This window comes from Camelus bactrianus, chromosome 23 (genome assembly GCF_048773025.1).
Source record: "Camelus bactrianus isolate YW-2024 breed Bactrian camel chromosome 23, ASM4877302v1, whole genome shotgun sequence".
Taxonomy (NCBI): domain Eukaryota; kingdom Metazoa; phylum Chordata; class Mammalia; order Artiodactyla; family Camelidae; genus Camelus; species Camelus bactrianus.
Genome location: NC_133561.1, coordinates 27609280 through 27637276, shown reverse-complemented (window position 1 = coordinate 27637276; position 27997 = coordinate 27609280). Strand labels below are relative to the sequence as shown.

General features: G+C 47.9%; 3 protein-coding genes across 9 annotated transcripts in view; 1 reads left to right on the top strand and 2 right to left on the bottom strand.

Moving 5' to 3' along the window:
- Positions 1-26558, bottom strand: part of LAMB3 (laminin subunit beta 3) — a 143748-nt gene extending 117190 nt beyond the window's left edge. The window contains exons 1-2 of one of the 6 annotated variants that reach the window (XM_074351893.1): positions 26454-26558; positions 15212-15351 (exon numbers count right to left, since the gene is read on the bottom strand). In XM_074351893.1, coding sequence (XP_074207994.1) covers positions 15212-15230 — 19 coding nt within the window. In that variant the 5' untranslated portion in view covers positions 15231-15351; positions 26454-26558. Of the gene's footprint in view, positions 1-10630; positions 10816-15211; positions 15352-26312 lie in introns of those variants that run through there. The other 5 variants (XM_074351892.1, XM_074351894.1, XM_074351898.1 and 2 more) reach the window with 5 other exon arrangements.
- On the top strand, positions 1757-24284 carry TRAF3IP3 (TRAF3 interacting protein 3). Of its 2 annotated transcripts, XM_074351899.1 has the most exons (17): positions 1757-2270; positions 3179-3317; positions 5772-6175; positions 8010-8157; positions 8294-8357; positions 8619-8643; positions 8887-8916; positions 9010-9105; positions 15017-15088; positions 17364-17504; positions 17629-17766; positions 18980-19115; positions 19681-19743; positions 21257-21316; positions 22417-22553; positions 23294-23407; positions 24028-24284. In XM_074351899.1, exons 3-17 carry the CDS (start codon positions 5831-5833, stop codon positions 24118-24120), a joined length of 1662 nt encoding a protein of 553 aa, XP_074208000.1. In that variant the 5' UTR covers positions 1757-2270; positions 3179-3317; positions 5772-5830; the 3' UTR covers positions 24121-24284. The 2 variants fall into 2 exon arrangements, with proteins under 2 accessions (XP_074208000.1, XP_010947757.2); XM_010949455.3 differs by lacking the exon at positions 3179-3317 and having other exon boundaries at positions 2138-2270.
- On the bottom strand, positions 20432-26315 carry C23H1orf74 (chromosome 23 C1orf74 homolog). Its single transcript, XM_010949453.3, has 2 exons — positions 26118-26315; positions 20432-25609 (listed from the first exon to the last, which is right to left on the bottom strand). Exon 2 carries the CDS (start codon positions 25513-25515, stop codon positions 24724-24726), a length of 792 nt encoding a protein of 263 aa, XP_010947755.2. The 5' UTR covers positions 25516-25609; positions 26118-26315; the 3' UTR covers positions 20432-24723.
- Positions 26559-27997: the final 1439 nt, after the last annotated feature.

The window sequence follows — 27997 nt, the reverse complement described above, 5'->3', positions numbered from 1 at the left end:
TGTCTCTTTTATAAACTGATTTGGCTAGCTAGTAGTTTATTTTATTTTGTTTTCTATTGGCATTTTGACCTCTCTCCACATGCACAAGAACCCGTTCCTGAATTTATCAGTTCTATCCTAAACTCTGATTGATTCTATTGCTCTCTCCTTTTGTCTTCCTTTTGTTCTCATTTCCTTTCCTTGGTTTTCCTGATCATTTTTTAGAAATTTATTTGAAAATAAATGAATAGCTAATTTGTTTTTTAATTTTCCTTATTTAAGTCATGAAAATGTCTAAGACTATGAATATATAAATATTTAAGACTATGCCGAGGCCATACCTTATAGATGTTGTTCTTAGTATTCTCATTAGCATTGTTTTCAGGGCGTTCTTAATTGCATATTTGGTCTCCTCTATATTTTCAAGAGTAAACCAGGAAAAATTTTTTCCAAGAGGTTAAAGTGTTTATTTCTCCCAACTTTTGCTATGTATTTCTAATCTTACTGTACTATGGTCAGAAAGTCCGGCTGTAAGAGATCAAAACACTTTTTAATGTTTGCTTTTTTTAAAATGAAGTTTGCTTTATGATCAACATGTCATTTTTTGATGCTTCATGGGTGTTTGAAAATAAGGTACATTCCTGAGTTTTCTCTGTCTCTCTTTTGCATGAGTGTGTGTGTGGTTCTGTCTCCTTCTCTCCATACAGACAGACAGGTAGGACGAACTCATCAATTGTACTGTTCTCAGAATACAGCATTAAGAACTCAGGCTCTGATGTCAAACAAACCCGTGTGACCTTGAGCTCACACTGTTAACCTCTCCAAACGCCAGTTAAAGTAGGTGTGGTACCCCCACTGAGTGCACAGCCCTAAAAGGGATTTTTAAACTTCATACACATTTCTTTCTGATTTTTAGTGGAACCCAAATAGTTGGTCCAGAGAAACCCCTATTAGCATCGCCTGTCCTCTCTTACGCTCTAGTGCCCTAAACCCCCAGAACCCTCTCACACTTCTGTGCCGATAACGTTCTCCCCTTCTGCCATCTTGGGCTCCCCAACCCCTCTGTCCTCCACTCCTTCCCATCTCCATGTGTCAAGCTTCAGACACAGGACCTTGGGCTACTGTCTCTCATTCTGAGGGAATGTCATTTGTCCTCAGTTCCAGTGCTTGAGAATCCACCCTCTGCCCTCTTTTCCCTGCCTACTCCTTGCTCATTTTCTCCTCAGAGAATGGAGGAAGTAGTAGGCAACAGAGAAGGTTGTGACATAATCCTGACACGCAATAATTGTCATCTTATCACAGCTACTTAAAAGTCCCATTACGCGCCTCACTTGTGAAGTCTTAGACTTCACGGGAGCCATGTTAAGTCACCCATTCAGACAAGATTAATCATACAACGCTACAAAGCTACTCAGTTAACATGTCCCAATCCGGTTCCCTCTGCACCCTCTTCTCCTGAACTTCTTGGGAATTCCCTGACTAGAGCATTTGTAATAGTTTCTTTTCAATGCACACAGATAAGTTCCTTTTAGTTTTTCCCCAGATTTCCTAGTTCAGTTGACTAGGACGTAGTTTCATAAGGCTCCGCCTGCTATAGCTTTGTCCCCCAGCCACCCAACCACCATCTTTTCATGTCCCCCTACCCCCGACCCCATTGCTTCAGAAAGAAGCAAATGCAGAGCTGGCCTCATTCCAGAATTCTGAAAGAGACACCAGCACTTTAGACGAGCAGAAACTCTTTGCACCACCAGGGCTGGAAAGAGGCGACTAAAGGAAAGAGAAAATCCTTACACAGAGAGCTCCCCGATACACATGACAACCTACACTGGGAACATCTCTTCTACATCAAAAAGGCACTTTTTTCCCCTCGTAGAATTGCAAGACTTGAATCTGACCCAGAGACCTATCCTCGTCTAATCCTGGAAAGGGATTTTGACTTGAAACTGTCCGAGAGCTCAGACCAATCAAATAGCGAGAGAAAGGGTGTCTGGGGTGCCCGCTGGTGGGAGGAGCTCCTGAGCGCAGCCCTGGAGGCCTCAAGGGTTCAGGGGCCCCTCCGATCATGCCAGAGAGCAAGAGAGAGGAACTGGGGTGAGCACGTACTGTGGCTTTGTCTGTTTCCTGTTTCAGCAAGGCTGCTGTGCAAAAAGAAAGACAGGACCGAGAAGGGAAATGCAAAGGGGGCCCAGTGCCACGGACTGAGAGCTGGCCCCTTCCGAGACCAGAGCGGAGATCTGCCCAGGCGGTGGGATGCTTTCTTGAGCTGCTTGGGTTGGAGCCTGGGACCCCAGGTAACTGAGGAGGAGGAGGCTGCTGTGTCCAGGTTGGGGCCCTCCGACCCTGGGGTGGGGCAGAAGACACGCTGTCGGGCCAGATTCCCTGGGCTGAAGGGGGACACACTGGAGCAGATGGTGTCCTTTAAAAGTGTTGGGGGTTGGGTAACCGGGCAAGTGTCCTATGTTGGTCTCCAGAGGCACGGCTCCCATCCCTCTCTGCTCCATCCAATAGATTAGATTTGCAGTAAGTTGAGCGACTAAGGCTGCAGGCTCCCCAGTGATGGGGTGTACATTTCACAGCTCCCTTAACAGCAGGGACCCCAGAGCACAAAGCCCCTTTCCAGCAGCTTGGGTGCAGGCCCTTCTCTCTTCCACTCATGCAGAGAGCTCTGGATGAGGAAGGACAGACCATTCATTCATGCAGGAGGTCACTCATCGCACACACAGTGGAAGTAGGAGCAGAGACCTGGAAAGGCAGCAACCAAGCACCATCAGTGTGAGCGCCCTGATCTCTCCCTATGGCAGTGAGGATAGCCTCACCTGGCCAGTGCTGCCTCCTCCCAGAGGTCCAGCCGGGCCCCATCGTGCTGCCAAGGGCTGCCTGGGCAGTGGCCCAGTGACCTTTCTTTGAACCACACAGGGACCAGTTCCTTTTTCTTCTAGAGCCCATCTCTGCCAGTCAGCCATCTCACATGGCTTCTTGTGTTTAAGCAAATCAGAATAGTCAAGACTTCCTGGAAGGCTGGGTATGATTGTACCCACACCAAATCCTACTGGGGTAGGTGCTCTCTCCTGGGAGTCTGGGCATGCTCCCTTCTCCGTAACGAGTCCCAACGTCTGCCTGCCAGGAAGCAGGGCAGGGCAGCCACATGTTTCAGTGGACTGGTGTAGACAGAACCCACACACTTATCTCTGCCCCACAGCTCTCTCCTCTTCACAGCAAGAGGCAGGAGGATTCTCCCCAGTCAAAGGATCTGCCTCCTCTACAAAGCCTGCAGATTACCTGGAACCAAATAGGGAGGGGAGCTAGCGCCCCGTATTTTAAAGGCGGGATACAAGCAGGTGAGACAACAATTCTTCATCACCCTCGTCTTCACCTTTCTGCCAGGCCTAACTGAGGTGGTGCTTGTATCCAGACCTCAGAGTCGTCCTTTCTACCTGTAGCCCACACCCAGAAGTCAGAGGGCCCCGAGCAGCAGTAACTATGATTTCAGCCCAGGGCCAGCATCCCCTCCATGCGGTAAACAGTACCTTGTCAACGACAAAGGGGGCGGGGGATTGGAGGATAAGGCATTTGTGGTCTCATGGTCTTGGAGTGCTAGGTTAGCTCGGGGCCTTTGTCGTCAGAGATCAGTAGGACGGGGTAATAATAATCACAGTATTATAAAAAGCTAACATTTATTGTGTGCTATGTCCCAAATGTTTCACATGGGTTTTCCCTCTACTCCTTATAAACTTATGAAGTAGGTTCCCACTATATAAGTGAGGAGACAGAGATGTAGAGACATTTAACAGCTTGTTCAAAAGCACATGGGCAGTAGGTGACAGAGCCAGGACATGAGTCCACACAGCCTGAGTGCAGGTCAGGGCTCCCTGCCTCCCCCACCGACTGCAGAGTTGCCAGGGGCTAGGACTTGGGGTGCCACAAGTGTAGCTTCTGAACGTGGGGTCTACCTGCACATCCAGTCTTTCATAACTTGATATGAATGGGCCTCTCAGATCCTTTCCTAAGTTTTTAAACGAAAAAAGAGCAGGTGGGAAGTCAAGGGACCCTACAGAGTAGGAGTGAGAAGAGCCTAAGGAAAGGGTCGAGAGGCACCCATGGATGAGACAAGCAGACAAGCGCTGACAACCTCACAGTTCTGCTTGGGGTCGGCTCTGCCTGTCTGAGACCAGAGGATGCCCCTCCACTCCTCGAGAGTCAGGCACTGGAGAGGGGAACAGGGCCTGACCTCAGGGTGTGAGATTGCCCCACCCATGACCCCAGGAAGGAGTGGTAGGATCAGAGAGAGAGCAAGAATCCTGCAGAGAATTCCAGACTGAACTAGGACAAGCGGGGAAGTTCCAATGAAGGGGCACAGAGGCTGCTACCTGTTGAGTCTGTTTGACCTATAAATAAACCCAAGGGGCCAGAGCTGGCAAATGCCTGCTGGTTGATGAAGCCGAGATGCCCTTCTCTGACCTACTCAGGAGCTAGGTTCCCAGGGATAGAGAGGTTGTCGGGCAAGGAGAGGTGACAGCTGTAAGGGGGAGTCCCTCTTCCTTCATCAGTCTCTGGACTGACTCCAGGGACCAATGAGGAGGGACCAGAGTTTCCAGTGCTCAGAATCCAGCTCAGCCAAGCCCAGCCCTAACCCAGCCCAGCTGCCAGAGGGTTCTAGGAGAATAAACAAATTTGCAGAAGGTAGGTGAGGGAGAGCAGGAAAGAGAGAGGGGCACAGAGAAGGAAGAAGAGATGAGGGCTGGGGGATGTGGGACGAGCAGGTGAGGCCATGCAAAGGGGTAGGGTAGCAAGTGTGGCCTCTACACCACGCCTGGTTCCCTGGGGACTTCTGGTTACTGTTTTTGTTTGTTTGCTTTTGTTTCGTTTTTGTGTAGTAGCCTTATTTAGGCATCATCCATGTGGTTGCTGGCTTCCATGGCACAATCTGGGTCTGGGCTAAGGAAGTAGACTTGGCACCATACTTAGCCCTTACAGGGAGGTGATTCTACAAAAATGGAACCCTCTGCTTGGAGAGACATCGAGCTGAGAGCTCTGAAATGGGTTTTGGTCAGTGATGGGCAAGTGGTAGGTGCTCAGCCAATACTGATTTGAGTTGATCTGCACCTGAGAGTCAGAACCTGGTCCTGGGTCAGGAGTGGAGTGCCAGTGGATCAGTGCAGCACTTCACGACTGGAGGAATTAGTATGAGGTTTCCCTCCTCAACCACGCCCAGGACCAGGCTCACAAGCTAGTGGCTAACGGCTCAGCAGAGGGCAGTGGGTACCAGGTACAGGACTGGCCATGACTTACGGGGTATGGCTACCCACCCAGGCCTTGAGAAAAGCTGTTCACCTATTTTAGTAACAACTAGGCCAAGAGAGCAGTGAAGATGCTGACTTTCCTTTTAGATTGGGAAACAGGGAGCCAATGTAACTGGTTCTTTAAAGTCCCTGGAAAAGGAACTCATCTCCATCCGCCATCCAAAAGGCTATGTGATTTTAGTGATTTTTATCAGTTATTTCTCACGTTCCCCTGACTTAGACGCAGGGTAAGATGTTTGCTCAAGGAAGAAGTGGGAGCTGGAGGGATCCTGCCACTTTGCAAAAGGGGAGACGTCGGCCAGAGAATAGCAGAAACTAGTCTAAAGAACTGGACCCAGGAGTCCTGAGTCCCAATGTGACATGATCCTCTCCTCAGTTTTCAACTACATGTATGGGACATGGTGCTATCTCTGCCCCCTCGTCCAGGGAGATAGTCATTTTTCTGCCCATCTCCTGACCCCTCCCCTCCGCCTCCCTCTTGGCACTTGGCAGACCCAGGCAGCTATTCCAGGAACTGGAAGCCAAGCACAACAGGTGCCCAGGAGCTCATCATGACCAGCCCAGACCTCAGGCCTGCCCCTGGCTTGGCCCGGTGGGCTGAGAGCTACGAGGCCAAATGCGAGCGCCGGCAGGAGACCCGTGAGAGCCGCCGCTGCCGCCCCAACGTGACCACTTGCCGCCAGGTGGGGAAGGCGCAGAGGACCCAGCAGAGGGAACAGCTCAAGAGAGCTCGACAACAGCAGTTTTCCAGACGGAGGAACCTGGAAGTGGAGGAGAAAGGCAAGGCACAGAGCCCTGGGGCCAGGAAGCAAGGTCCCTCCAGAAGAGGGGGCCAGGCAACTGACCTCAAGGAGTCCTTGTCTTGGGCCAACAGGATCTCTTCCCCTAGACAGCAGGTGGGCCATGTCGAGGGACACACTGGTCTGGAGGGGATGGGGTAGTGGGTACCAAGACAGGTGGGTGGGGTCAAGGTCACTAAAAAGTGATTTAAATGAAGTCCCTTCTTCCTCTGCCATATAATAAATACGACCTTAGCCATTTATTCATTCAGATATTTTTGTTGCTGTGTTTTGGGGGATTTTTTCTTTAGCTATATTTTGGTTTTGCACTTGCCTTTTAGGACAGAAAAAATAATTTGAAAACAACTCCATAACAAATTCTTAATATTAGTTCAAATTTAGCCTATCTGAATATGTCTTCTGCAGCATTCATTCATCCATCACTCAAAAAACATTCACTGGGAGGGAGAGTATAGCTCATTGGTAGAGTCCATGCCTAGCATGCAGGGGGTCCTGGGTTCAATTCCCAGTGCCTCCATTAAAAAATATAAGTGAATAAATCTAATTACCTATTCCCCTCTCCCCCCGCCCCCCAAAAAACAAACCCATTCACTGAATGCTTGTTATGGGCCAGGTATCTTCTTGATGCCCCTCCCTGAAACACACACACACACACATTTCTCTTCTCTGTTCTCTGTAGGGCTGCTGCACCATCCACCTGCTCTCTTTCTCTTGGGCCATTCCAGTTTGACTAGCTTCACTCACCTAAGGCCTCATCTGATCCAGGAAGCCCTAGCTTTCCTAGCTTCTCCAGGCCACCTCTGCTCTCTGTGGTCCTTACAAGGTTATAAATCCTCTAATATTGTGTAGCTCTCAGAGGGCCCATTAGTTTGGCCTGGGAAGGAGCAGTGTTGGCAAAAATCAGGGTATGTTGAAATGACCCCAGCCAGCAAACCATCTGTGTGTCCTCCCACCCATGCTGTGGGCATGGTGACAGCAGGGATGGGGCCTCTGGACTCCCCGGAAGTGCCTGAGATTGTGCTGCACCCAGAGCAGGTGCTCCGGCAGGCCTTTCAAACCGGTGCCTCGGTTAGCCACAATAGGAGGCGCTGTCCAGAAAAATGATCCTGGAGGCCAGTTGTAAAATAAAACCAACTGTGTACTTTCTAAGGCAAGAAGGTTTCTGAATGCTTTTGTTGAAAAATAATAATAATAACAATGTTAAGGAGAAAAGGAACAGAAAATACAAGTACCTACAGAACTCCTCCTGGTCCTATCAGTTATGTGAGGTTGACTGAGATGAGTTAGTCTGTGTGATTAGATGCCACAGGCATTTCTTAGCTTTTTGGTGTTACGTTACAAACATAGAACTGTTTAGTTTGTAAGAAGAAAATATAAAAATCGCAGACAAAATTGCAACAAGTACCACTGCACCCTCCCTGCAGCTGCCTGCTCCACCTTCTCTTCACACAAAACCTCAGCAAGGTTCCAGCTACTACTAAGAGGAAGGAAGCTGTCTGTAGAGTACGGAAGGGACCTTGGAGATCACCTCCTCCAAAGTCCTCATTACACACACGGGAGACTGAGGCCAAGAAAAGGCAGGACCTGATCCTAGATCCACTCACTCCCACCTCAGACCAGTTCTCTTTCCATGTCACCATGCTGGCTGTGTAAGTGGCTAGGACCAAACAAGGTAGATCAGTGGTTCTAGAGAGAGGAATTGGAGACAAGCCCAGGTCCCCAGTTGCTTGGCCAGAGGAGGACATTCCCACCGGCCAGGACAAGGGAGGGCAGGAGCAGGGATAACTTTATAGCCTGGAAGGCTTGAATGGGTTATTTTGGTTTTCTGGACCTGAAACTTGATCACTGGTTCATCTTTCTGCAGTCAGCTAGAGAATCCTGTTCTAAGAGTCTCTATCTAGGCTTTTAGCATCCCTGACTTGCCTTCCAGGTGTCAGGGACCAGCTGCCAGGTCTTTCCAGCCCAGCACCATCCTCTCTCAGGCACCTGGAGGGCTCTAGCTGACCACCCCCCTCTCCAGGCTGGGAGCCTTCCACCACAGGACTCTCCCATCAAGAAGCCACCCAGACACCACCGCGGTAAGAGCAGAGTCTCCCTCACTCACTGGGGCCTGCAGAGAACCTGCCAGGGCAGTCCCGGCTCACTGGGAAGTCCCACCACTTCACTCACTGCCTCTCCCACAGGTTCTGAATCACTTTATCCCCTATCTCCCAGGCACTCAGACAAAGGGAGAAGAAACACAGCCAACAATTAAGAACGATGCCAGTCAGCAAACCAAGTGAGTGCCTTTCATGTTCCTGACCCCAACTCCCTCTCATCTCACCCACTCCTCTCTCCTAAGCTTTTACTTGAATACTCTCACCCAGAATGTGGAGGGGAACACAGTGAACTTCCATCCCACCCTAAGTAAGAAAGAGGAAGACCTTTGCCACCCTCCCGGCTCTTCAGAAGAGATCACAGAAGGAAGCAACCTACTGCCCCCCAACATGCGTGTTTCTTTGATCTACTGTCATTTTTGTTTTTATTTCTTCTCTTCCAGTTTTGGAGTTGCAGTTCTAGATAAGGTAAGGAAATCCTCCCAGTGAAGGTGTTGAATCAGATGGCATCTAAGTTCCTCCAGGCTCTGACATTCTGGAATTCCATGGTAAACTCAGCTGGGATGGAGGGGAGTCCTCTAGCTGGATGAACACAGATGTGGGGGCCTGGAGGGACTCTGAGCCTAGGAAGAAAGTTTACTCGACACAAGCCAATCTTAGCTCTGGGTCCACATTCTAGGACTTCAGAATACCCTTTTTCTTTCTCTCTAGGAAATCATCCAGCTTTCTGAGTACCTCAAAGTAAGTGACATGTGATCTCTCCCCTCAGCTTCTCCATCCATTTGCTCCCTTCTCCTCCTGGTTAACCTTATCCTCTTGAATTTTGGCCCCCAGGAGGCCCTACAAAGGGAGCTGGTTCTGAAACAAAAAATGGTGATTCTCCAGGACCTACTGACCACCCTGATTCGGGCTTCTGACAGCTCCTGGAAGGTAAGGGAATGAAATCTTTCTTTGAACAAAGCTCGTGGGTTTTCTATGTGTGCCCATCTTAGTCTTCTTTCTATACCATCCCAGCAAGAGAAGGGCCTCCTCACCACTGAGGAGGCCGGAGCTGGGGCATGGTGTACAGACCTAGAGGTCAGACGTGTTACAGTAAATACATGGGAGAGCTTGGTTAAATCCAGGGTCATCAACCAAGGGCCCTGCTGCTAACACCCAGGGAAGACCCAGAACCAAAAGGGGCAAGAATTTTCATTTTTTAATTTGTTGGAAGAAAAACAGGAAGACCCCAGTATGGTTAATATTATTGACTGTGGTAAATGTCAACTATTTTTGAATGGAATTCACACCGACATTAACTCCAAACCGTCATGCACCAACTACTCAGCCCAGACATGGACGTCGAAGCAGGAAGGGGCCTTAGAGATCACTTAGTCTAGTTTCCTCACTTTGCCGATGAGGATACTGAGTGTGGGAGAGGTCAGGGGATGTGTCCAAAGTCACACTGCTAGTTAGAGGCCGGACTGGCACTAAAATTCAGACCTCCTGATTTCAGTCCATTCATTCAGCAAATATGCATAGATCATGTTCTCTGCACTGAGCACTGGAAATAATGAGATTAATTAGACAGATTTCTGCTTTCGGAGAGCTTGTGGTTTTGTCAAGGAGACAGACGCCTAAACAATACAGAGATGTGAGAAGCAAAAGAAATGTTTCAGGATATAGTGGAATCCAAGGAGGAACGAATGACTCCAGAGACGGGGAGAACCAGGGAAACATCTGTGGTTATATAAGTATTTTCCAGGCAAATGTGGAAACAGGAACTATATTCTGGGCAGGGGATACAGCACAGGCAAAGAACCAGAGCATGACATAGTCTAATGCAATGAGTCACCAGGTTTTAATCTCAGGACCCCTTTAGACTCTTAAAAAAAATATTAAAGCCCAAATGTACTTACCATTTAGAAATGAAAAAAAGAATCTTAAAAATAATAAATCCATTACATGTGAACCTAAATTATATATTTTTATGAAAAACAAGTATTTTTTTAAATAGTGAGAGGAGTAGCATTGTTTTATGTTTCTGCACATCTTTTTCATGTCTGAACAGAAGACACCTAGATTCTCCTATTTGCATCTATATTCAGTCTGCCATCAATACATTATTTTGGTTGAAAAATATGAGGAAAAGACGGCCTCATACAGACATGTAGTTGGAAAAGGGAAGACCTTGTAGACCCTTAGAAAGGGCCTCAGGGATTCCTAGGGGTCCTTGGACCCCACCTTGAAAGCCCCTAGACTCTCATGTTCAGGGAGCTATACAAATATAAAGCCCGAAGTGCACAGAGAGAACACGCAGCCTCACCGGCCTCCAAGAACGTCTGACCTTACCACGGGGACAGCTGTGCTTAGACAGAGAGGTGGAACTGGAGGGCGTGGAACGAAACAGAAGTTTGCAGTGGTGCAAAAAAGACTTCCTAGGCTCAGCCCTCCCTCCTCACGCCAGTCACTGTACCTGGATTTAGGTGTCTATGTTCAGGGCACTGGCTGGTTAAGGAAGTCGTTTTCATAGCTGAGTGGGAGCCCGAGACAGACAGCTGCGTGTGCCAGGTGGTTTCCGGTCCTGAACTAGACTGAGATCGGCTCACTCGTTTTTTCGATAGACATCTGGTAAGTTCCAGCTATGTGCTGGGCCACACGCTACAGGGACAGAAAGAAAGAGGGTCCTTACTCCTGAGGGGCTCCCACATCAGCCAGGGAGAGAGAGACAGGTAGAACTCTGATGCGGTGTGCTCACGTGGTCACAGCACTCTCCACAGAGTGATACAGCAGAAAGGCAAGGGAGCAGTTCTTCTGCCCGAGTTGGAACAGTGTCGGCTCCAAAGGGAAGGGCTGACTTTAGCTGGGTCGGGAAGGATGAGCAGGAGTTTATCAGTACAGAAGCAGGAATGAGGAAGGGGAAGAAAAAGCAGAAAGGAAAAGGGTGCTTAAGGTCAAGGAGGCAGAATGATTATAGGCCTAGGGGTAACAAAGCACAGGATGTAACAGGTTGTGACTGAAACAAAGGGGTCGTGTCAGAGTAGCTCCAAAGATAAAAGCCCAAAACGGTCCCAGACAGGTCTCTAGAATTACGGCGCTTGAACGTTTTCTGTGGGATAGGGCATCTCAAACTTAAATACTTAACAGATTCCCTTTCAAAGAAAAACATATACAGCATGGATCCATGAGAATGCACGCCACCCTAGTTGGAGAACAACTGCTGCAGGCAATGAGCAGGGTCACCATGGGAACACACTTTACTCAGGGGTGAAGCCCTGCACTTAGAGGGGTCTGGCCCATCCTCAGAAGGAGCTGGTCCAGGAGCTGTGCAGTCGTGCTCGCTCTGGCAGCACAAGGACTGATACAGCTGTGGAGCCAAGCTGAAAGCAACTGATCAGATCTGCACTGTAAAAGGTTCCCTGACAACCACAAGGACCACGGCTCTGAGCAGGAGTGGGAGTAGGGGTGGTGAGAGCTCATGCGACATCTCAGGGAAGACGGTCAGAGCTTGAATTTCCAGAAGGTGGAGGGAATGGGGAGGGCGGTCTCACCCCACCTCCAGCAGGGGAGCAGGGGCTCCTCTGGCTGCGGTTTTCCCCCTCCCTCCCCTCCCAACACGCACCCTTCTTATCTTCCTCCTCCCGCCAACCCCAGTTTCCTGTTTTTAAGAAAAACAGTCTCAGATTTTTCATTTAAGAGCTCTTGCTTCTCCCAAAACAAGACAATTCAACCCCCTACCCATCCCACGGAAGCCTCAACTTCAAGGAAAGGACAGTCCCAAACTGCAGCACAAACAGGGACTCTGACATTCAGTCAAGGGCAGGCCTGTATTTCTTCCACTTGGTCTCCGTGATTTGAATCTTCAACTTCTCATGCAGAGAAGCTCACTGCAAACTCTGTTAGGACACCAAGGATCCGCTCCTGTTACCGCCCCCACCTCCAACCCGACCTTGGGCCTTCTGGATGTGACAGGCCCTGGGGGGCACTGCACAGGTGCCTGAGCTGGGTCTGAGCTTCAGAGCGGAAACGGTTCAGGCAGAAGAGAAAGCAAGCCCTCAGTACCCGGCAAGACAAAACCCAGAGCAGGGCATGCTTGGGTTTGGTTTTAAGTTCTGCAAAGTGGAAATGAGATCTTGAGATGACAGCGCGGCGAGGGATTGGCTGCGGGCCCTGAGCGACCTCTGGGAGAGCAGAGAGGTGGACTGAGGGCTGGTGCTTCTGCGGTGAGGTGGTGGTGTTCCTGGAGGACTGAGCAGAGGCAGGGAAAAGCCAAGCAGAAGCTGAAGCTCTCAGACCGGCACCAGGTGTGTGTGGCCCCCACCTCACTCCCTTCCACAACCGGGGGTACTGTGCTCTCTGAGCCCTGGGTTCCTGGGATGCCAACGCCAAAATGAGTCCACAATAAGCCTGTAAGAAGTGGTTCTTTCCCCGTACTGTACCATGGAGCTCCATGCGGGGAAATCTGGGGCTCAGACCAGGAAACTACATGCCCCATTTGCAACAACTTGGCTGCAACTCTCCTGCCTGCCTTGGGGAGTCTGGAAGGCAGAGCTGTGGACCAGAGATGTTTTCAAGCCCCAGACTTGGGGGGCCCTTCCTCCCCACTGAAGGGGCTATCCTGGATTGTCTTCTATTGCAACATGAATGGAGAAGTAATCTGGGGTGCGGCTAAAATTACAAAAACAACTGGAAGAGGCAAAATATCGGATTAAAACCATAATAAAGAAGGAAAAGGGAGCTACCCAGGAAGGGTAGGAGACTGGGGAAAATGTAAGACTATTGCCTTGGGCTCATCTGTTTTCTTCCCAAACTATAGCAAGATAAACCCTCAACTTAGGTTTATCCTTATCCGACTTAGGTCTAACCTTAGGGTTTGATTACATTCTGCCTGGTGAGAGTTTAGACAAAGGAAAACACAGAGTCAGAAGATCTGAACCAGGAGCTGGGGTGAAGAGGGAGTTGATTTCAGGACTTGTGGATTAACAATGAACAGGCCACTCAGGGGAGTAACTTTTCCCAGTTACTCCAAAGCCCAGAACAGTGGAAGTCTTTGTCCATCTCTTTTATCTGTCCCAAAGCCCTGTGGTTATTACAGATGCCAGATCCCTGACTCTCGGCTCTCACACGAGACATTAAAAACATTATTAGCAGGAGGCACTTTGAAAAATTATTTTTGGCAAAGCCTTTTGCTTTTGCAAGGCCCAGCTGAGTAATACAGGAAGCAGAGAGGGTGGGGGCACCCCCTGGCTCCCATGGTTAGGCGAATCAGCCAAACAAGATCAAAACAGGAGCTGTGAGATACCACTTCCTGCCTCCCCCTGGTGCCCTGAAACTCACTGAGGGGGAGAGACCTCAAAACAGAGACTCCTCTGCCCCAAGACCGTTACAGACCAGAAACGTTGTAAGGGTGGAAACGTCCAAGCTGCCTGACTGAGAGGGGCCATGGCATCTCAGACTGGAGGAGAAATGTCATCTCTAGACCTCACAAGTGTCCCACAGGGTCTGGCTGGGAAAGTCAGAGAAAGGATATGAAAACCAGTTACTGCTAAAGAGACCCACGGCTTTTTCTCTGGGAAAGTAGCTCTCAGTGGCACGCTCCCCTCTCCCCGACCTCCTCATAATAAAACTCAGGGCTGGGAGAACCCACCTCCAACCTGGGAAAAAGGGAGACATCTGCAGGCGGGGGAAAGAACAAAACAGCAAAGGAGTCGTTCGCTACTCAGCAGAATACTGAAAAACAGAAACAGATAAGGTCCTTCCTGCCTGCCTTTCTCCACCCTCACTCTTGAAATTAGCATCCCTCGTGGAAAGTCCAAAATGCCACCAGACAAACCCAGCTTTTGAATAAGTAGAATCTGGCTTTCTGGGAAATCCTCTTACCACCTCCACCACCAACCAAACACACACACACACACATACCCCGCCTTAATGTCTCTCCTCTCTTTCCTGCTTTCTTAAAGAATTTCTCATCTTGAGTCTAGTGTGTGCGTGTGTGTGCACGCGTGTGTGTGTGTGTGGCAGGGAGGGGACTGTGTTAGCTCACTAGGGCTGCTGTGACAAAGTACCGCAGACTGGGTGGCTCCACCAACAGAAATGTATTTTCTCACAGTTCTGGAAGGTAGAAGAATGAGATCAAGGTGCCGACAGGGTTGGTTTCTTCTCTCTCCTTGGCTTGCAAATAGCTAAGTTCTCCCTGTGTCTTCGCGTGGTCTTCCCTCTGCACGCTCTGATGTCCAAATCTCCTCTTCTTATGAGGACACCAGTCGTACTGGATTAGGGGCCACCCTGCTGACCTCATTTCAACTTAATCACCTCTTTAAAGACCCTATCTCCACATGCAGTCCCATTCTGAGGTACTGGGGGTTAGGACATCAACATACGGATTTGGGGGGGGGGGACAACGTAGCCCATAGCAGGAGGTGAGGGAGGGAATGCACGTTCCCCCTGGGCGGGGAGACCCCTTTAGTCTTACTGGCCTCTGGAGGTAAAGGTCCACGTACAGAAGTGCCTAAACAGACAGGGGGGACAGGGAATGAGGGAAGAAAAGGAGAGCTTGGAAGCTTTCCTTACAATGGACTCCTGCTGTGACACCCTGAGCCATCTGACAGAAAACCTCAAGGTACACAGAGAACTTCGGGGACCAGTCTGATTCTTCCCTCTCCTATTTCAGAGAAACAGGAAAATACCCCTTTTCCCAAATATCCTTTGTCATCTTTCCCTCTCCCTACCTCCTGGAAGAGCTCAGTTCCACAACACTGTTTGAGCACAGACCATGTTCCAGGCAGTAGGCTGGGAATACAGAACAAAGCTCTTTGCAACTTATGTTTTGGCCCAAACTCATTAACTCATCCATTTGCTCCAGGGTCAGCTGAATGAAGACAAGTTGAAGGGCAAACTGAGAACCTTAGAAAACCAGCTGTACACCTGTACCCAGGTAAGCATTCTGGAGGATACTTCTAGCCCAGGAATCCAGAATGAAAGGAGAGAATGCTTGAACCTCAATCCTACTCTCTAGAAACGTCACCTACTAGAGATTAATGCACCCATTTCTACTCACCCAGTTCTGGCTTTGCCATTTTCACTTTGGTCTCCAATTCAAAACACTACCTCCATTCTCCTCGCCTTCTCCCCTTTGCACCCTGGGGAAGGAAGCCCAGCACCAAGCACTCTGCCAGCTCCAGGGAACCTTGAAAATACCTGGAAAAGTAGGGAGAGGCCCTTGGTAAAGATTCGCCCCACCTGAATGGAACTTCACTTGTCCCAGTTTTCGAACAGTTGAGTTGGATGTTATAATGAAGCCTTGCAAAATGGTTTTCATTCCATGCAACTTTTATCTAGTAGCAATCCCTGGGAAAAAGTAAAAGACAGTGACTCCTGGCTTTCTGGGTTATTGTTATCCAGCTTCGGCAATCTTTTCATCGGCCTGATCCTGGATTATAAGAGATAGAAAGAAATCAGCTCTCATACTTGAGAAGTGATGGATATCTGACAGGGGGGAGATGGCAAATAAGAGAATGAGGTAGACCAGCCATACTGCTCCCACTCAATGTTAGGGAGATAAGGTGGCCACACAGAATCTTGCAGGGGAACACAATTTATAGTCTACGGGTTTGCTGATTCACAACTTTTATTTTTTCAGTATGACCTACTTTGTCAGGCTCTCATGAACTAAATAATGCCAAGCTCATAAGAGACACATATAATCCAGAATGCCAGCTACTCATCTTCAACGGGGGATAAAGCTAGCCAGCGACCAGCACGGTTAAGTCCAGTAACTTGGACTTACCCATGCATGACCTCAGCCCGTAACTCCTGTACCTCGTTTCTAATGACAAGTCCAAGGACATAAGACCCACTCAACATTTAAATCCAAATTTTCAGATGCTTCCAAAGCTAAATCGAAATGATTTCATACTTACTCCTAAATTTGCATCATCTAGATTATCTTTTACCCACTTGGGTAATCCAGAATTGACAGTAAAAACTTCGTGCCTTCCCCAAAATCACAGGGCATAAAAATGAAAAGCACGGGGAGGGCAAGACCCTCAGTGACTTTGCAAAGCTGCTCTTGTGTCATTTTCTTGATCCTGAAGCCAGGAGAAATCCTAAAAAATGCAAATGTATTAATTTTTTTAAATTAATTGAGCTTACTGAGGATTGTTCAGATCCCTGAGGCTACAAAGATCATTTTATTTTTTAAAAAATGCTCTCTGCCTCCTAAGAATCTGCAATCCCTTAAGGGGAAAAAAAAATGAGTCAATAGATTAGAAAGATAGAGGTGTACAGGGGATACTATGTAAACACCAAGAAAAACTACCTCAGCCATAAAGATCTGGGGAACAGGCGTGGTTAGTCAAGTTTCTCAGAATTTATATGATTCTTGGGCTGAATCTTGAGCATGAGTACAAGTTGACCAGGTGAAAAGGGTGGGCCAGGATGCTCTAGGCAGAAGCAGCTATATGGGCAAAGGCAGAGGCTGGAAAGCACGGTGTTAGGGGATCTGCAAGCAGTTCAGCTTGGGTGGAGGCAGCATGGAATGAAAGTCTGGGCTTGTAAGTAGGAGCCACACCAAGGAGTCTGGACCTGATCCTTTGGACACTGAGAACCACTGAGAGGCTTATACAGGTTGTGACATGATGAGACTTGAATTTTAAGGAAGAACCCTTTAGTTGCAGGACTGAAAATGGTTTGAAGGGAGGCAAGACTTCCATACAATAGTGTTTTTACAGCCTGGACTAAGGAGGTTTTAGTAGGGATAAGGGATACAGGCTGACTTGACAAAGCTCAATGACCAACTGATTCCTTGGAGAAAGTGAAAGAGAAACCAAAGATGATTCCCTGGTTTAGGGTTTGTGAGACTGGGTGGGTGGTGATGCTGGTCACTGAGTGGGTGAGGGGGCAGACACAACGTAGCCCATCGCTTCCTTCCTTCCTTCCTTCCCCAGGCAGGTTTTTGTTGAACTTCAAGTGCCTGTGGAAGGCCAAGAGGACAATGCCCAGCATGCCCAGGGCAGTTTATTACCCTCACTTGTCTCTCACATCACCTGAGGGGTCTCCCTACCCACCTCCAGCCTAGAAGAAGGTCCACCAGATTACTGGCATCTCTGCCCTGTGGGCAAGGACCAACATCTTTTCATTTCTATATCCCTGCTCAGGGTTTGGCACACACAAGCTCAGTGTGTATTTGTTGAATTGCATCAAATTTACAGAAATACTCCCCTGGGGGAATGAAAAAGGTGCTATTAGAGATGGAAGACCAGAAAAACAGCTATGAGCAGAAGGCCAAGGAGTCACTGCAGAAGGTGCTGGAGGAGAAAATGAGCGCCGAACAGCAACTGCAGAGCACGCAGGTGTGGGGATGCTGCACAATCCCTGGGGCTGGGAACCCTGGGGGCGGTCTGGGTGGCAAGGGAACCAGCTACACAGCTTCCTGGAACTCCCCAAGGCACCACCCTGTCCTCTGATCTCCCTCAGCGGTCCCTGGCTCTGGCCGAGCAGAAGTGTGAAGAGTGGAGGAGCCAGTACGAGGCTCTGAAGGAGGACTGGCAGACCCTGGGAAGCCAGCACAGAGAGCTGGAGAGCCAGCTCCACGTGCTTCAGTCTAAACTGCAGGTACCAGGCTCTGGGGGGAGGGAAGTCGAGAGGGAAGGCAGGGTTTAGGGGAGGGAGGGGGTGACAACAGTGCTGGAAGAAGCTGCTGCTGGGTTGGGGGCCCTAGATCTACTTTTGACTTTAGCAAGGATGTCTGCACTGCTCACACAAATAACCTAAGTGTTCATTGGAGTAACAGCATCCAAATGCAAAAGGTTGGCCTGGAATATTCATCAGCCTTCTGTCACATTCCAACCCACTCTCTGCATCCCATCCCAGCAAAGCATCCAGTTCAGAAATGCCCACTATTAGCACAGAAAAAATGTTACTGCTTTGCTTACAGGTTGAGTATCAACTAACACATCCTGCCAATGCGTTTTTTAAGCCATTATAGTAGACCCTTGGCTTTCTCAAGAGTGCCATCATTTCTGACCTGTGTTACCTTAGAGGAGGTAGCTAACCTTCTAAGCCTGTTTCCTCATCTCAAAAAAATGAGGATTACAACAGTACCTATGTCATACGATTGTTATGAGAGTTCAGTGAGGTTATCCGTGCAAAGAATGTACGTAGCACAATGTCTCGCATATATAAGCCCTCAGTAAATATTAGCTATTGTTTTTCATAGATTTTACGTACATCGTTTAGAATTTTGAGGACCCATCTCAAAAGTTGCTCTTTACAATTTTACTGCAGCAGGGGTCTGAGGAGCCCATTTGATAAGAGACAGAGGGTGAGTCTTATCATCAAAGGTGGGAACCGTGCTGGCCACTGCATTGCAACATCTCACCCATCACTGTTCTCTTCCCCGAATCACCTACAAGGCAACTCTCACAAAGGACTTTTTCTTTTCAACTTAATTTTTTGTGAAAAATGACTCTATCCAAAAAAAAAAGAAGAAAGAAATCAATAGCTGCTGAATTAGAAGTAAAGACAAAGTGAAGGCACCTAGAAAAGTGATGGTCTGGTGATGGTTTGGTATTCCTTAATTTGGGCATTTACCCAAATGAATCCCTTGTGAATATCAAGAATCTAATGCACTGTTTGTTATTAGTGTGAGGAATAAAGCGAAGTGAAGAGTTTTGTTTTTTTTCTAACTTTTATTTTTCCACTTCCCTAAGACTTCTTCTAACTCTAAAATTCTAGTTTTCTACGATTGTCCTCTTCTTTGGGATCTGCCCCCCTACCTCCACCCTAGCACTGATCTGCTTGTGCTGGCACCCCCTTCTCCTTCCAGGGGGCAGACAGTAGAGACTTACAGATGAACCAGGCCCTGCAACTTTTGGAGAATGAGCACCAGGAGCTGCAGGCGCAGATTGAACGTCTGCAGGGGGACAGAGACCTGTGTGGCACAGATACCCAGCACCTACAAGGTACCCTTCTCCTTGGGGGCCTCTGGCTGAGGGCGCCCAGAGAAAGGAAGCTGGGTGGAGAGGATTCAGTCTTTGACTTGTTTGTTAGGTTGACTCTGCAATTTCATTTTACGTTGAGGAAAAGGCAGGGCTGTTTTTATCATCCAAGACTGAAAATTAATTTCGCCACATTAGAGGATCTTGGAGCATCAGCTCTTTTCCAGCCCACCCCTCCCACCACAGTCGCGTGTGTCAAGGCCACGTATCTAATTTGAAAGGGAAAGGTCAGCTGAAACACAAAGCGTGATAAACGTTTCCCAGCCACAGCCTGTCAGCTGAGAGAGGACCAAATCATGTGCAGATACAACCCTTAATTCAACCCACTGTTGATGCAGATGAAAACTGAGGTCGCCGGGTTCTAATTTAGCTCTTCAGACCTGGGGCAAGCAGGAGAAAAAGCAACTTCCACTTGACCCATATCAGACGCCATGGGCAAGACAGCAGCTATGACTAACTCCCATCCTCAGGTGTGGAGCTCATTAAGTCTTAGGTTCTTCTATTTCAGTTTGCGTTATTTCATTTTCAGATCAACTAAAGAGGTCAGAGGAGGAGAGACTGGCCCTGGTGTCTGAAGTACAGCAGTTGCAGGGTAAGTCCCCTTTCCAGATTCAGAAAGTAACACGGATGGTTTTTTGGTGTTCCTGGGGCTCCTGCCCCATAAAAGGCATCCAGAGGAGGGCTGGGGGCCAAGTCCCTGGCATGTCCTTTACCTGTACATTTTCAGACCCTCTTCTTGTGCAATGAGGTCATTCACATAGCTCTTCACAAGTTCCACATTAGCCTGTTTTTCTGTTTCCACTTTTCTCCTCCATGCCAATGACACCACCTGCATTTCCCCCAGAACTGCAGATTCCAATGAGTGCTGGGTTTTCTAAGATGGTTACTTGATATATTCTAACTTATTATGTACATGAATATGTCACAAAGACCACTGTCACTAGGAATGGTTCAGAAAATAAGCTCACATGACATATGCCTCAGGCCAATTGAAAACTACCTCAAAACTTCATATGGGGGCCAAAGAGGAAAAGGACCATTTCAGAAGAAAAGCAAGCAATTTCTGAAAAGCTGGAGAATCCGAATCAATTAATAGCTCTGCTGGGTGCCCATCACCTTAACCTCTGACACCCTGACCGAGAAGTTTCCTGCAAACAGCGATGGACATGAAAAGAGCAAGGCAACCACCAGGGAAAGGGAGAAAGAAAGAACCCCAGGGAGAAGCCGGGCTCCTGCACAGTGGGAGCTGGATGGGCAAGAAGTCACTTCAAAATCACACCTTTATTTACTCAGTACATATTTATTGAACCCCTACCAAGCGCCAGGCTCCCTAGACACACTGAGGGGACAGTAAGGAACAGACTGGCGCGGTGTCTTCACTGACGAGGCTTACATTCTTAGTGAGCACTCCAGTGGAGTATGGAGTTTCTATGAACAAATGACTATGTGTCCAGCATTAATAACTGCTACAGAGAAAAAAAATAAAGCGAGTTAAAGAGAAGACAGTTGCTATTTCACACAGTGTCATCTGGGAAAGCCTTTCTTCTAAGGTAACATTTAGGCAGACTTAAAGGTAAAGACATGTAGGAAGACATATAAGGATGGTGTATTTATAACAAATCACCACAAATTGGGTGACTTCAAGAACAGATATTTATTTTTTTCACAGTTCTGGAGACTAGAGGTCCAAAATCCAGGTGCTGGGCAGGCTTGATTCCTTCTGAGGACTTTGGGGGAAGGATCTGTTCTAGACCGCTTTCCTTCACGTGAAGATGGCTGTCTTCTCTGTCTCTTCTCATGTCTTCTATTTATGCATGTCTGTGTCCATGTTTCCCCTTCTTATAAGGACGCCAGTCATGTTAGAGGGGGACCCACTCTAATGTCCTATTTTAACTTGATTACCTCTAAAAAGAACCTATCTCCAAACAGGGTCACATTCTGAAGGCCTGGGAGTTGGGACTTCAAAATATGAATTTGGTGGGGACACAATTCAACCAACTACAGATGGGAACATAATTAATAATTAAGGTTCTAAGCAAAGCTCTGAAAGACACTCTTTGCCGTAAACATGCTAGCACAGACAAGTTCCTTGTGTTTTCCAACAGGTCTACTTCAGAGTCAGTCCGTACAGCTTCAAGAACAGGAGAAACTCTTAACAAAGAAAGGTCAGCAAATTTATTTCCACAAATTCTAAGATATTGCTCTTTCTTTTCCTGCCTAGAGGCAGGGGGGATGGAGCTACATGACCTCTTGGAGGCCCAGCCAGTTCTGGGAGTCTGTTAGGTCAGGGAGCTGGAGGAACTTCTTAAGGACTCATCATTGGTTCTGAGAACATTTTAACTAGTTAGCCTCCTATCCTGAGAAGTATATAAACTGTGAAAAGGATTTCTACTCCCTCTGAAAACATGTCTGTGTTGAACATTTCAATAAATTGATTTTGAACTCAGGATTTTATGTCAATTTTTACACTTGACTTTCCAGACCACACCCAGCTCCCCAAGTATAAACCGTATCACATGCAAGTCACCTCACTCTCAGCCCTCAGTCTGCTGCCTTAGCTCCCTGGAGAAGAACTCATATGTATCTGGAGGGGGCAAAAGCGCCTCACTTACCCACTGTTCATGGCCTTTTGTTTTCTTATCATAGTCCCTGGGTAAAATAGAAGGCAGAAAGTATTATGCCCACGTAGTATGGATAAGAAAATGAAGGTAAATGAAGGTCTGTGGTCATACAAATTAAGGACACAGCTATGACAACAATCCAGAATTTCTGACTCCTAGTCCAATGCTCTCTTCACCAAGATTAAGAGTGCCAGGTGGCTGAAAAGCTATCTTTAACTACATGAAGATGGATTCTAGGATATGACTGCCATTCTCATCATTTTGAGATGAGGACAGAAGGAAAAAGGAGTTATACTGAAGCATCCAGCAAACTGAGCAGACAAAAGGTGTGAATGCAACCAAAGAAATTAAATTAATAAGTAGTCTCTAAAAGTACCTGGCACTAGTCAGGACTAGGGATACAAAGAAAAGTAAGATGCCAACCTTGCCCTCAAGGGGCTCAAATTCCAGCTCTCTGCTCAGGCTGAGCCAGGTCCCAATAGGAGTTCTTCAAAAGTCAGAGAATTGAATTCCTCGCAATCTGGCCGGGGACAGGCCCTTCCTCCCGCCCCTTCCTCTCACCCCCAGGGGTCCTCTCAGTGATGGGGCCCTTTCCTCAAAGGTGTGGGTCTCACTGTCATGGAGAATCTGGCTGCTTTTTTTAGATCAGGCTTGGCCCGTGTGGAGTCCAAAGCCCTCCCATAACGAAGTGGAGCCTGAGGGTACAGGGAAGGAGAAAGACTGGGATATCAGAGACCAGCTCCAAAAGAAAACTTTGCAGCTCCTGGCCAAGGAAAAGGAGGTGAGATGGTGACCTCAGATAGTGAGGGGCTTATCCTACAGAGATAGGGGAAGTGTCAGGAGGCAGCCAGCAGCAGGCATTTCATAGCTTAAAGTGAGACTGGATGCCTGCAGGTATTCACTGCCCTCTACAAAATGGCTTTGCTTTCAGGGTAGCTTATCTTTTGCCTTCCTTGTTTATACCAATGCTTATTCAAGGTTTTACTAACTAGTTACCTTTTAGAGTCAACCTAAACTCAAACACTATTAGTAAATACATTAACGCTTCAAAATCTGTTGTATATTGAGTATCTTAAAGCTTTATACAGTCTTTTAAATAACAAAACCCCTCTTATCTACATACTCACAAACATACGTATCTCTGGAAGTATTTACTGCAACTAACTAGCTCCTGGCAAAAAGACTTGCATTAAGATCACTTCCAGGTCATCTGTGTTGTAAGAACTTCATTTTGAGGTGTCCCCATTTACAAAGAACTTGCACATACAACTGTCACACAAAAGCACTTACATGCATAATATATACTATAATATGCATTATAATCAATCATTTAAATGAACAGATTATGGATAAACTAGGTGAGACAGACAAAAGGCAAAGCTCTGAGAAAGGCTGGGAAGGGAGGAGGGGGGTAAAAATTCCACATGAGTAACAGGGTAACTTGCACAGGGCCCTCTCTGCTACCTGGGCTCTGTACCCAACACGGCTGGTAGTGATGACCTTGGTGGTGTTCTCCCCTAGTGCAGAGAACTGCATTCAGAATTAGACAACCTCAGTGACGAGTATCTCTCCTGCCTGCGGAAGCTGCAGCACTGTCGAGAAGAGCTGAACCAGAGCCAGCAGCCGCCTCCCAGAGTAAGAGGGTCTATCCTCCCATGCAGCCCAACATGATGCATGATTCCTTCTTTAGCAAACCTTGCCAGTAAAATTGATCAGCCGTGCCAACATCTGACCAGCCTGCCCTGTGCAGCTTGGTTTTTACCACATTGACAGGATAGCAACTACGGAGAGAAACAGTGGCTCACGCATCCAGGCCTAATTTTCATGGAACTCTTGAGCCTGAAGGGAAAAACTTACTGTTAGCTAAAGCATGAAATGGTGTTCTCGTAGCCTATTATGAGCATAGTGCAAGGACAGAGAGAGGAGAGCAAACATACTGAGGAATATAAACAGAGAGTAATACAATTTTGCTCAGTTATTTTCCACTTTTGATCATTTGTATCAGTATTTAAGTATCTGGCCCCTCTGACTGTGGCTCCCTGGGCCAGTAATCCTGGCTTACGGGCCAGTGACCACTGTTTTATCCCAAGGAATGTGACAAAGTAAGAGGGACAGTGATGTAAAAGGCTTTTTCTCCTCCACCAACCCAAGGTTTTTCACTGGGCTAGAACAGGACAAAGGAAGATTATTTTTGCCTGTATCTTTTCTGACCAGCGCATGGCCTCTTTCTCTTTTCTCCCCCTCCCTCCTCACAGAGCCAATGTGGCCGATGGCTTCCAATGATGATGGTCCTGGTCGCTACAGCACTGGCAGTGTTCCTGGCCAATAAGGACAGCCTGATGATCTGAATAACCTGTGACAGCTGCCTTGGATGGAAATCAGAAGCAAGAGACTCAATTAAAAACTCAGATTTGGGTACTTTAAAGTGTGGGTTTTTCCAACTCTCCTGAGATTTCTGACTTCGTTATTATTTTTTTAATACTGTAAAAATAAACAAACTTCACCTACGGTCTCTGTTCCTCAGAACTCTCTTTATTCCTGAATGACACATCACATCACAAATATGAGACACTTAAGCATCCTCGTCTACTCTCCCTAGTCCAGTTCAGCTGGAAGTATATAAGCATGCAGTAATGCCCAGTCCTTCTACGTGCTGGCAGACACTACCCGCACAGGGCAGGTGTATTTACACTACCATTGAACGGTATACTGCTTCTCCTCCATCACCCTCCTTCTTCTCCACAGTCTCCCTCCATCTCCTATCCAGTGAAAAATGAATAGACATGTCAGCTTAGAGGACTCCTAACACAGAAATAGCAAACTGACTGCAACATTCTTCCCTAGTGTTCTCAAGATGCTCAGAATTGGCACTTGAGATGATTCCTATTTGCCGTCCCTGATCTAGAGGTGATCATTTACTGAGTACCTTCTACACAGGAAAAGAGTTACAGTCAGAGGGCCACAGCCGGCAGTGTGACTATCTCGGAAGAGATTCTGAGGTCAGTAAAGTCATTCTGAGTCCTACAGCGAGTTCTAAGGTCCTTCTCCCAAGTGTTTAGAATGTCCCTCAGGGCTGGGAACAAGCTCTCTGGGACACTAAAGGAATAGAGCAGGACTGGTGGTTGACCAAGTAGCCATGAGATCCGGGCAGTAAACACCCGTAGTGGAGTCATGGCTAAGCAGTTGTCTTCTCTCTGGTTCAAGTGAAAGGTATAGGGGACAGGATAGCCCAGGAGGATCCCAAACACAGTACAGAGATTCCAATCTGAGCAGCAGAGCCTGCTGCAGGAGGCTGCCAGGGATTGGTCCCTCTGCAGCCCCTGCAAATGTGTGATGATCTCAGCCACGGGGGCCTTCAAGGCCTGAAGCTGATCCAGGGAGCAGATGGAAGGGTGAGGCTGAGAGCTGGAAACATCCACAAAGGCTATGGGACCAAGCAGCACCTGCTCCAAATGTTGACATACATGCTCAGGACTGACAATCAGGCTGTTTTCTCCAATATCAAGGATGTGAAGTCCCTGGGTCAGGAAGCCCAGGCCCTGCAGCGCCTCCAGATAGTTCTGGATCTCTGACACCCCTGCACAGTTGCAATCATACAGCAGAGCTGGCTTCAGTCCCCGGGCCACAGCCAGCACCTCTCCAGCTAGGTGAAGGCAGACAGCTTGGGGTAGGCCCCGTCTCCTTCCCATGCCCAGGGTCTGCTGAGCAGCTGCCACCAGCAGCTGAGGACTTGGTGTTGACATGGGATCTGGAAGCAATATTAAGCATGGCCTCCTTCACTAGCCACAGTTCCCTCCCCTGGGCCGCATCTCTGACTCCAGACACTTGAAGAAGGGCCTAAAAACAAAGTAGTAGCAGGGGATTACTAACACCAATGACATACCAGGAAATCTGCCAACAGCCTTCCCTTAAGTCTTACAGCATCTTCCAGAGGTCATTTTCCCTCCTCCTTCTGCTCTGGAATGCTAACCCAGCCCAGACAAGATGGGGCCACCAACACTACCTGATTTTTCAGTTGACTTAAATCTCCATTAGTCTCAAATTCATGAGTCTTTCTGAACTCATGGCGAGATTTATACTCTCTCTGGCTTCCATCCTAAATTTTACCTGTTGTAATTTGCTTTCTCTGAGTCAAACCGTAAGGAATTTGGGGCAGAGAAGAGGCAGGACAGTCTTTGGCAATATTCAGAGCATTTCACCTAAAGTTGCCCTTTGAGAGACAGTTCTAAGTTCCAAATGCACTCTTTTCACAGCCAACTTCCCCTTCGCTTCCCGCCAGGAGTAGCTGTAAGAATAGCAATCTGATTAAACTATACACTAGAAAGTGGACTACCAACCAACTCACCCTGAGGCATAAAATAAGTGAAATCGGTTAGAACTGCGAGAGGGTTGATTTTAACTTCTGCGGGCCCCGCCTTCCCCTTCTGATGGACATTCAGGAGCCTCAGAAGATGGGCCCACTTCAGCCTCCACAGCCTCCCTTTCCTGAGCATAGCATCGTGATAATGTTAAACGGCAGAGGTCTCTCACACACACATACGTTCTTCTACTTCCGCTGCAGGTTCGCGGGCTCAGGAACTCCTTCCAGTTTCCTGCGCGCTGCCAGGAAGGAGGCGAGTTACCGGCGCGCAACCGCAACGGTGCAAATCACGCCGCCATAAGAAAGCCCCTTACGGCCTACCGGCGATCGGTCGGCGAAGTCGGTCCATTGCGCATGCCCGACTCATGCGTCGTCCGTCCGCCTTCCGTGACGTCACCCAGTCCACTCGTGCGCCTCGCCTTACAACCACCGGCAAGGAAGTGCGCCCAGCATGCCGGAAGTGTGGGCGCTTGTGGCCCGCCCCTTCCGGCCAGACAGATGCCGGCCCCGCCCGTCTGCGTAGGAAAGCGGAAGGGGCGGGAGTGGACGAAAGGAGGCGGGACCTGGCGCAGTTGGTAACCGGCTGCCGCCCTCGCTCGGCTCGGCCCTTGGCCCTGGTCTACCCTTGGCTTAAGTCTGGCGTCCCATTTAATGTGCAAGCGGGGCACAGAGCGTTAAAACACCCTTTGATTTGTCTCTGGAGAAATGTATTTTCCCCTCCAAACGAAAGTTATCTCAAGACCAGCGACGTGTTTTGCATAATATCCTCACCTGCGGGTAGTGCTGCAAAATTTTGTTGTTGTTTTTACTTTCATCTGTCTAAATCCTAAATTTGAGAGGCTGAATTCCGAGAAGTGGGTGGACAAGTGACCTGGCCAAGGTTTGCCATCTCTAGGCAGGGTGTGAAGGGAATGAGTATTCACCCAACAAATACGTGTTAGGCACGCTTCTAGGCGCTGGTGTTATCAAAGCCTATAAAACAGATAAAAACCCCACCTTTGTGGAGCTCAAGTTGTAGGAATTCAGTTTGCTGACTTCGCATAAGGCAGAGATGAAGAAGCTTTTCAGTTAGGTCATTAAGAAGAAAAAATTTTCTTTCACCTCTTTAATTCCCAGCAAAATGACCCATACCACGAAGGGAAAGAATTTCTTGAGAAAATTCCTATGTGAAGAAATGGCCCAAATTTACTGATACATGGGCAGGGCAGAGGCTAAGGGAACTGTGCGCACCTATACTGGAAGTTTCACTCCTGGCTCTACCTTGGTATCTTCAGACTGAAAAAGGACCACTGTGGAGTAAAGGTGGGGCCAGCCTGGAAGGAGGACCAGCTTGTAGGGATTCCCACTCTAACGTTGATTCTTAGCTCAGAGGCAGTCAAAAGCAGAGACTAGAAATTAATTTTAGAATGTCTTTGTTATTCGTATTTATTTGATTTTTCCGTGGTAGTTAGCAATCAGTTCCTAAAATGAAAGACTTGTTTAGTTCATTTATTCTAACAATAAATATTTGAGAACATACTATGTACTAGACACTGTGCTAAGAAGAGCAAAGTCCAAAACAAATAGTCCCTACCTTCAACAAGTTTGTAGTCAAGCAGGACACAGATGCTGAGCAATTAGAAGGGAACTGATTATTCTGAAAGAGGAAGTATAGGGTGCTATGGGAACATAAAGCCAGGGACCTAGTTTTATGGGCAAGGGACCAGCCCAGGTCCAACATTTGCACCCCCAATTTACACCTACAGCTAATCTAGGTTAGTGGGGTGGACAGTGAAGGAAATGAAAAGCCGGTGTCACCATCTAACTCCCTTCCCAGTCTTAAGCAAGGTGAAGGTAAGGAAGTAGAAAACACCAAGGGAATGAGT

Coding starts and splice junctions, on each gene's coding strand:
- TRAF3IP3 (XM_074351899.1), top strand. CDS start 5,831: ATGACCAGCCCAGACCTCAGGCCTGCCCCTGGCTTGGCCCGGTGGGCT. Junction 8,358..8,618: donor GATGCCAGTCAGCAAACCAA/GTGAGTGCCTTT, acceptor CTTCTCTTCCAG/TTTTGGAGTTGCAGTTCTAG. Junction 8,644..8,886: donor GAGTTGCAGTTCTAGATAAG/GTAAGGAAATCC, acceptor CTTTCTCTCTAG/GAAATCATCCAGCTTTCTGA.
- C23H1orf74 (XM_010949453.3), bottom strand. CDS start 25,515: ATGTCAACACCAAGTCCTCAGCTGCTGGTGGCAGCTGCTCAGCAGACC.